This window comes from Propithecus coquereli, unplaced genomic scaffold, assembly GCF_000956105.1.
Source record: "Propithecus coquereli isolate 6110/MARCELLA unplaced genomic scaffold, Pcoq_1.0 Scaffold292, whole genome shotgun sequence".
Classification (NCBI taxonomy): Eukaryota; Metazoa; Chordata; class Mammalia; order Primates; family Indriidae; genus Propithecus; species Propithecus coquereli.
Window position 1 is genome coordinate 1,134,157 of NW_012148530.1, and position 10,338 is coordinate 1,144,494.

At 33.2% G+C, this 10,338-nt stretch overlaps 1 protein-coding gene across 1 annotated transcript in view; it reads right to left on the bottom strand.

Annotated features, from left to right (window-relative positions):
- The window catches only part of COL21A1 (collagen, type XXI, alpha 1), a 201,934-nt gene that overhangs the window by 23,268 nt on the left and 168,328 nt on the right, over positions 1-10,338 (bottom strand). Inside the window, exon 15 of the mRNA XM_012648707.1 lies at positions 223-267. Coding sequence (XP_012504161.1) covers positions 223-267 — 45 coding nt within the window. The remainder of the gene's footprint in view (positions 1-222; positions 268-10,338) is intronic.

Below are 10,338 nucleotides of genomic sequence, written 5' to 3' on the forward strand. Positions count from 1 at the left end.
GATGCATAAATCCAAATTAATATTATCTATATAAAACGACAAACACAAAACTAATTTGCAAGGTTAAAATAACAGCTTCTAAAATTATATCATATTTGAACAATTAACTGTGACCATAAATATTGTAAAAATGTATTCTATGGAAGATAATAATGCATCACCACTTTACTCTTTTAATGAGCAGGTCCAGGCCCAAACCTTCTAACTCTTATTAATACTCACCTTTTGGCCCGTTAATCCTTGGTTTCCAGGAAATCCTGGGATTCCCTAAAAACAAATAAAATAGATTTTTAATTTAAAAAAAATTGTGGACTTTATCATTAAAGAAGAATCAGTCATAATTGGAGTTTTAACTTGTAAATAATGCATACTTTCAAACTTATGCTTATTATAACACTGTGACTTATAATCAATTTTTAGAAAAAAGAAAATACATGAGATACGGCATTATATGAACGTCTATTGATATTTAAAGTTTTAAATAAAGGCTTTTTAAAAAAGAAACTATGAGGAAATTTATCTTGGTTCTTCCTTCAACCGAAGACAAATGATAAAATAAGAAGGATATTTCATTTAAACACATCCTTAGATGACTTATAATGAATCATGCAAGAAAAACTGTCAAATGATAGGAGTTCAGATTTAGTACAACAGTTCCAAAGGCCCTCAGAGTCTGACAGCCTTAGTTAAAAATTAATGAAACTAAATCATTTCCTCCAAACTAAGTCTTGAAACAGCCATAAACCTAACTATTTGTGTAAATTATGGCAATCTTTTTTCCTAATAATTCCCCTGCTGGTGCAATCATGAAGAATGGGTAGACCAAAGTTTGTGAAGAGACAGAAAGAAAGAAAGAGAGAGAACTCCTTCACATGGCTCAACCTAAATGCACAAGTCTTTAGCTAGATTCAGAGAAAATTAATGTTAATTCTATCAAGTTAAGAATGAATTTAGCACATTTATTCATGAAAAAGCATTTCTACTGTCAGCTTTTCAATGTGTTTACCCAAAATGATCATTTATCACCCCAAACAAACGGTGGTTTGTTGCACTAATTGTCATTTCTTATTCAGTTTTCTTAGCTCCTTTCTTGGTGACACTTCAGTTGAAATAATTAACATTTGTTTTTATACATACGTATTGACTCTCAGGCAGAAAAGGGAATTTGAAAGACAAGGAAATTAGGCCCCATCATTATATCTTTGAAAACCCTCTGCATCATTAGGGCTTTCGAAAAATAGCAATACTACTGGTCAGTAAATCAGGGCAGGTGGTAGCACTACCACTAACAATGAGAAAAAGTGTATTCTATTCTAAATGGAAGAGTCTGCCATTATTTTTATTTTCACATCTTGAGTTTCCTAACACAATCCTCACTGATCAATGTGCTAATCACAATTCTAGCACAAGACAAGTAAATAGTTTTAGTTTTAAAATCTGAACTTGAATCATACATTGGAATTCAGTTTGATTCTATTCAGCTCAATTCAGTTTGCCACGTCACTCCACTCTTTGAAGGTAACAAAAGTTTATGTGAGCAATGACTATCAACAGGGGCTCACAACCTAGTTGAAGAGATAAGCCTTTATAAATATATTACCTGGAGAATAGAAAAACAATATAGATACTTTAAAGTAGCAATATAAAACATGAGCACAGTGCACCCAATAAGCACTCTAAAACACAAAGCAAAACGAAAATTATAGAGTTACGAGTATAAAGAAAATAGAGTGAAATGAATTATATCCTTCTAAGGCAGAAAATGCATATTCTCAATGCAACCAATTAAGATAAATATCGTTCAAAATAAAGCCCTCCTTTTCAAGGGGCCATGATTTGGTGTGAAACCACCCTGTGACCTCCTCTCATTCAAATACAGATACACACACACACTCCACACACAAATTCACTCTAAGTTCTGAATTTAACTAAAAATATGTCTGTAAAATCTTATCAGAAGCAAGGTGGCTATACAGTTTTCTATGCTGGAAAATGGGTAGAGTTTTATCAGTGCAAAGACCTTGGCCCCCACAATCCCTAAAGGGGAAATGCAATTGCCCATGATACTGTCAGACCTGAGAAGCTGTATTTCTTACTGCACGGAGTCTTTCATTACCTAGAGTCTTCACCGCTATTCAAGACTCTGTCTGTCTTTACACAATCTGTGATGTTAGTGGGAATTAGTTACAGATATACTGCCTCTACTCCTATTTCTGAAGCCAGTCCCAGTGTCAGCAAGTCCTGGGGACAAACAGTGTTATGGGCAGGTGTCCACAAACACCACCCTGGCTTCCACCTCCCAGGATCCCTTAGGAGTCCATTTCCCCGCAATTCATTCCCCGAATTTGATTTGACATGCTTTTATCTGAGTTATTCTAATACTGAACTTAGTCAATACTAAGGCATAGCCAAAAATCTTACATTATTTCAATATATCAGATATTGACATTATTTTGGGAAGATTCCAGATTAGGAAAAAATTATTTATTTTCTTATTGTCTTTTTCAAACTGGTCAAAAATTAATATACATTTCATAGATATGAAAAGAAGTCATAATATCTCCTATGTCCAATTATGCTGAGAATTAATACTTATTTTGCAAATACCAAGTAAAAATATATAAACACTACAATATTAAAATGTAAAACTGATTTACATAAGCAACTCTTGGCAAAACTTAACATAATACCACAAGCATGCATAGTAATAAAAAGACTATTGAGGGGGAGGTTAACCAGAAGAACTGAAATCATTCAGAGCTACATTTGTTAATAAAATTCTCCTAGATAATATTTTCCTGGGCTCCCAATACATATGCTGAAATTGACCAAACTTTGCCAATTTTACATTAGCAGTAATATCGTTCAATACCATTTGAAAGTTACCAGTTTGTTGAGTCAAAAGTATTTAGTGACAATTATTTCATAGAGATATGTTTTTCCAAGCAAACTATTTTATATTGCACTTTCAGCCTATGTGGTTTTGGGTTCAGGCAACTGTGACAATGTGTAAGTAAAGACAGAAACAAGTATTTTATTTGGTAAGAATAAATGGACCTATTTTCTTCACTTCTGTGATTTCAGTTTGAGTTTGAGGAATAGCAGAAAGTCAACTGGAAAATCCTGCATAATGTTGTGGTAAAAGAATGTTGACATGAAAAAAATGTTCTAGAAGCTTCTCTGTAACCATTTAAATCATTGCTGTGTAAAAATTTATTAAGAATAGAAATACACACTTTAGAATAAACAGTTCGGCTTCTATTTCCTAGAGACTACTTTATAATGAAGGAAATGTGTCCATAATACATTACTTAGAAAAGAAAAATACCACATTATACTTTCCCACATGCAATGAATGCATTTACTTTATTCATGAAATTGGACCATGTTGTCTCAAGCGTGCTTTTAAGTACTGCAATATTCGCAATGTACTAAAGACAGATCTAATACATTAATGATATTTTTATATTAAAATGGTCCTTTCTACATAGTGGGAGAGATATTTAATATCAGTTATCAAAATATTAGAAGCATATTACATGCTTTCTTCTATTATATCAAGAAGTGATTTGTTCATTTCTAAACATTCAATAAAGGAAAAACCCATATGTTGTAAACATCATTCTTATTAGCTAAAAATATTACAATATGATTACTATTAATACTAAAGAGTATAACAGAAGCAGGATGAAACAGTTAAAAAATTATATGCTGGAGTCAACCAGCCCATTTCCTAGCGGCTGATCCACTCTAGGCCAGTTATTTAAACTGTGAAATCTCTGCATTCCAATTTTATACACAGGGAAAATAATAAAACATATCTCATAGAGTTGGTCCATTCTATCATTTAACTTTCACAAGTACTTAGCTCAGTGCTGGCACTATAATGAATAAATTTTTATAACTGTCTTTCCACAGCTCCTCCATGACCTTTGAAAGTTGTGAAATAGATGAAGTCAATTCTTTTCCTTCTCCATGTCTCAAAATTTTATCTTCTTTCTCCATTCTGAGCAAATCCTTTTTCCCCTCTTTCCAACTTGCATTTCTGTACCTTCATTTCCCAAGGTTTCCATTGCATGCAGGATGACTCTAGCAATCTAAAGTTTCCCACTGGGGGGCGCCAACAAGTCAGCATTGCCCCTGATTCATTACCTTTTGTCTTTTCATGGTTGGCTGACTTTGATTATAGAATTATATTTTTGCTTTTTAAATATTTTAAATAATTTCATCACTATTCAGAAAACTATGACTGAGAACTTTGAACATATTCGTAAATTCCCCAGTGTTTTTCAATTCCTATTTTTAATCTCCACACTGACAGATCATTATGAATGATTTACAACACATTACCAGTAGTAAGATAACTATAAAGACAAGTAACTCGTAATCACAGTTGTCAAAGCTAAAAGAAACCAATATACACGTACTTGCAATGAACCCTTAACAAGGCAATTACCAGTTTTACTACTTCCATATTATACTCTAATTAATCTTTAAACAAAAAAAATTATCTAAGAATCTTGGATGAATTTATTCACCCTGACCTACAGACCAGGACCCACATGGGTATGGACTCAAATTACCCAAAGATAAATAATATAAATAGAAAATGCTTTGGCCAGTATTTTTAGGTTACTCATATTTACATACAACAAAAGTATCACCCGTTTGAGACTGTAAGTTACCAAAAGAGGGCAAGGATGCCACAGGAAGGAAAAGCTTTTTGGAGGCCATTTGCAAAGCTAGTTCCAGTTACTGGCATTTCTCTTCCACACCTCAAGGCATTTCTACATTTTTTAAAGGCCAATAAGATAGTCTAAAAAATGTTACTGTTGCAAAAGCAGCGTTTTTCAGGATAAGACAAAAAGACAAATGTTCGATGAATTAAAATAACATACCTAAAAACCCAGAGAGGGCGGAAGACTATCTGGAGAAGAAAGGACGGGATCAAGAGACCAGGGACAGTGTATGCACTGCAGCATTGTGGGAAAGTCCTATGACCACCTGTGCCCCCAAAATCCAGAAAAATAACCTGCCCCTTTATATCAGCAAAGAAAGTGATACACATATAAAATACATCAATGTGTTAAAAGGAACATGTATCGTACATACATATGTAAAACTGACAATTCATTTTGAAACAAAAAAATGTTCCAAAATAATACCAGAGTTGTTCTAAAATGGGCTCTGATCCTCCGAAAGCCTGAAAAGTAAAGACCATGCTTTTTGGGTATATGGACTGTTGCTGCATAACTCAAGACAAATTGTGGAAAAATCATTAAAAACTAAGTGGATTTTTCAAAGATCTTTATAGCTGATTCAGTTGCTGAATAAAAGTTAAATACTATTTTCCAAAGAAATCTGAAAATTGTATTAACTTTTTTGAAATTTCATATATGATGGAGGTTATCAAACAAAAATATTTTAAAACACCACATCAAAGATGAAGCCCGTTTGATCAAGAAAACAAATTTTTAACCTTAGTAAAAAGTAAATATTTGAAGATCATATCTAATTTTATATCTTTTTTGTTTTATAAATTCATATTTTTTAAATATTATATATATACTATTCCATCTAAATCTCTGTAATACTTATTGTGAACCTGGCTTATTATGAATTTTGTTATGTTTATATAATATACAATGTCTGTCCAGAAAGTATCCAGCCATTGTTATTACTAATATAATGAGAATGGTTTGCACGACGACATTGATGTAACCTGGCAGCCAAAGAGAGTGGACTGCAATGCACACGTGTGAACAATGACGACTTCACTGTACTAGTCAGTGGCTGGTGGACGCGTCGAGTGAGCAGGTGTACTGTGAGGCCGTCACTTTCAAAATTATTGAGTGAGTAGAGCAACAAATCTGCATCAAATTTTGCGTTAAGCTTGACCATTCCTCCACAGAAACTATTCGGATGATTCAGAAGGCTTTCAGGAACAATGCAAGGAGTGCAGCGCAAATAAAAGTGTGGCACAAATGTTTCAAAGATGATCGAGAATCTGTTGGAAGTAATCCATGTTCTAGAAGGATTGTAAGAAGCAGAACACCTGAGAATGTTGAATGTGTATGGGTTAGGTTAAGAGATGCTGGGAGAACTGTGTGAGGTCCCAAGGTGCCTACTTTGAAGGGGACTGAGGCGTCATTGTCCTATGTCAATGTTTCTTATGGTCTTGTATCTTCTTCAATAAATGTCTCTAGTTTTCACATTACATGGCTGGATACTTTCCAGACAGACCTCATATATTCTTATTTTTCCTTCTAAAAAATAGTGAAATGCCAGACTAATAAGCATTGACAAAAATAAAAATTTTAAGGAAATTATATTAGTTTTCTATTGATCTGCAACAAATTATTACCACACATTTAATGCCTTAAAATAGCACAAATTTATTATCTTACAGTCCTGTGGCTCAGAAATCCAGTATAGTCTCAATGGACTAAATTCCAAAAGTCAGCAGGGCTGTACTCCTTTCTGGAGTCTCTAGGAAAGAATTTGCTTTCTTCTTATTCAGGTTATTGGCAGAATTCAGTTCCTTGCAGTTGTAGGACCAAGGTCCCCATTTTTCTGCTGGTTGTAAACAGAGGGCCACCCCAGTTTCCAGAGGCCACCACATTCCTTGGTTTACTGCCTGTATCTTCCTGTATCATAGCTAGCAATGACAGGTCAGGTCCTTCTTGAGTCACATCTTTTTGACCCACTACTCTTCTATATTTTTCCACTTCTAATTACTCATGATTAGGTTGCCTTCCCCAGATAATTGCAGACCATATTCCCATCTCAAGGTCATTAACCTTAATCACATCTGCAAAATCCCTTTTCCCTGTAAAGTAACATATTCACAGATTCCAGGGATTATAATATGAATATCTTTGGGGAGGAGGGGAATTGTCATTATTTTGCCTACCACAGAAATATTTTCTAATATCCAAGGAACAGATAGTTTCTATGTAATTAAACTCCTCTGAGGCATTAAAAGGATGAAAATAATATAAATTCAAATTATGAGGACACTAATATTAAAATCGGTTAAGAATAACACCTAAAAAATAAATCTACAAACTGATCTAATCTGTTAATATAAATGCAAATGACTTTAATACTAGTAAATCAAATATAGCATTTAATTAGAACAAAAGCAAAGCATGACTAAGTAGGGTTTGTTTCAGGATGCAAGGAGTGTTCAAATTAAGAAATATATTCACATAATATGCTATACTTATATAAATTACTATAATAATAGTTTAGAGGAGAAACATACAAAATCAACTCAAAAGATACTAAAAGTGTATTTTGTAAAATTTATCATGCATTATTCGTGAAAAACCCTTAATAATCTATGGGAAATAGAACTTTGTAAACAGGAATCTGAATCAATCAGACACCGATGATAAACATCATACTCAGTGAAACACTAAACATTTACACATACTAAATTCAGGAGTTAAGCATAGCCTATATTTTATAGTAGCAATTCCACTTATAGGAATATATCCTTCAGGAAAACCATTGCACAAGTAAGTAGAAATATACATAACTTCAATAACAGAGGTTAGATGAAATGTAGCCATGCTAGAAATCAGATAGATTTTACATTGTCCTATAACTTGAAAATGAAGACTATATTTTGGCTAATCCAAGAATTTCATCTGAGTTTCTCTTAGATATTAAAGGTTTTTAATGACAATTATGCATAATGAAAATTATGCATAACCCCATAATTTGGCGTTAAAGTCAAAGGCTATTTACATGATATTAAGTCTTAAAATCTAGACTTGATATCCTATATATATGATGGTTCTTCTTACCCATTCTCTTCAAAACAAAGAATGTAATCAATTCCCAAGTCAGTGAGACTACTAAGCCCACATAAAGAACAATGAGAGTCTATTTACTCATTATCCATTACCCATTCTGAGAACTAACCACACATCATTTCATTCTGAGAATTAATCATACATCATTTCATATTTTCAATTGCATTTATTCCTCTTGTAACTTCAGGGCTCAATAGGGCCTCTTTCAAATTATAAAGAGATGAATAGAGAAGAAGAAAATGCAAATAAAATATTTTAATGCTTAACAATGGTCCTGACAATGATATTTTAAAAGATTTTTTCAGAACACCACCACAAAAAATGATCAGGGCTATACACACAGAGCTTCTAAATTTAAAATCCACAATGTTGCTTTATAAAGTTGTTTGATGGTGGTCCAGTTTTACCATCCCAGTGATATTTATGCCCTTTATAATAGTAAGGAATCAAACAGATCCATGATCAAACCTGGTGAGATTTTATTAACTAACTTGTACAGATAATGGGCCCACATTTGCTTTGGAAGTTTTTCAATCTTTAGATGTAGTATTTTCACAGTCGTTGCAATGCCAAATGTCGGGATACCAAAAAATTGTAGATACTGCTTATAAATTTAATCACTCCTATAGATAAATTTAATCACTCCCAGATAAATTAAATTTATTTAATTTAGATAAAGACTATTTCAAAATGCATTGTAAGAGTTATTTTCAATCACGTTTTAAAACATAATCCCTAGAACTTGAAAGGGATTGTTATGATAAATACAATTGAATTTTCAAATTGTATTATCTAAATTGTTAAATGTGGGTTGCCTTCACATTAAGAAGTGCTGTGTGAATTTCTTAACAGCAGATATGAATTTCATGTTAAAGTTGGTTTACACAACACATACCAAGGATGTGCCACTCCTGCAGCCTGAAAGAGGGGTGAGAAAAAGTATTACAAATCTGTAGAAAAGACTTAAAAACCTTACCATGCAATTGCAAATCAAATAAGAACAATAACAACAACAATAGAACTAGTGGGAGGTTTTCCTCTTACCTTTCTTCTCAATCAAAATAAAAATATAGCCAAGTGGGTAAATAAAGACACCTCCACTTTTCCAGCATAATAAAGTGGATTATTCCACATGGGAAATCATCACAGCAATGCAACATTCACTTTCCCTAAGGATTTTATGCATGTCTTCTGCCGAAAATGATATGCCAAATGTATAAAAATGATGTGCCAAATAATCACACCATGGAAAAGGTGATTAAACAAAAGATCTACTTGTCTCTTAAGTAAATGGTGACTTGGACCAGCTCAGCAGTTAACATTACATCATAAAAACAAGCATAATGTGTGATTTAGCAAGAATTCGAAAGGCATGAGGAAAAGAAACAAGGAAACAACAAAAATTTCTATGAGCCAGTGTCTTCAAACATACTACAGTGATCCCCATGTCTTTATACCTGAAAAAATGAGAGCAAACATTCCCAAAATAAAAAGGCTTAAAGGATCCTTAATTAAGAAATATGTGCTTACTTCCCTAAATCTAGAAAATGTGGCTCATCCTCAGAGAGCTCTGCAGATCTCAGCTCAGAGTGGAACCCAATCCCTGCCTACAAATCTTCACCATGAGCCACAAGGCTCCCTGTGTACAACAGGGCTGGCTAGAGAGCAGAGGACTAGCAAGCAGACGGTTTGGACTGCCCGCTGTAAAAGGTTACACTAAGTACAGTCATCAGGATTGAGCACCAGGACAAGAATAACTAGGACAAAGCTGCACTGAATACTTTGAGATCACAGGTAACTTGGTTGGCAAGAATTGGCCAAAGCAAATTAGTTCGTTTAAAATGATAATTTGGTCTAAAAGCTGATTTACTTGAAAATGAATATTCCCTTGTTACTATTTTTTTTCAACTACTGGTATATTTGGTATACTGCTGCCCTCATATTGCTCTGTTCCCACCATCCATCTAGCTGCCCTGAATTAAATCATAGTGACTTTGTAAGAAATTAGGAAAAACCACGTACAACAATTGAGGATTCTTTGAAACAACCTGATTGTCCTTCATTTCTTGGCATAAAAATTAAAATGCAATCTGACAAGCTTGGCCTCTTAAAAAAAAATGTCCAAAAGCACTCATAATTCAGGCCTTAATTTTTGTTATAATGTATTACAAAAACAATAGCAGGCTCATGGGAGAAAATAAAACACAGGCAAGCAAAAATGGAACATAACAGACATTAAGAACCCACTGGGGGGGGATAAGCAAAGTAACTGAAACATGATTAAACTATATGATATTTATCCATATAGATCCTTATTTATACATACATATTTATGTATTTCTTAACTATGGTTTATATACATAATACATTAAGTATCACACATTTAAATTGTTTCAACTTCACACATAAATAGAAGAAATAAAGGCTAAAAGTTACTAAATACAATTACACATGTAGAAAAATAAAAAATGGACAAATTAAGTTTTTAAAAGTACAAAAAATTTTAAAGTTAAAT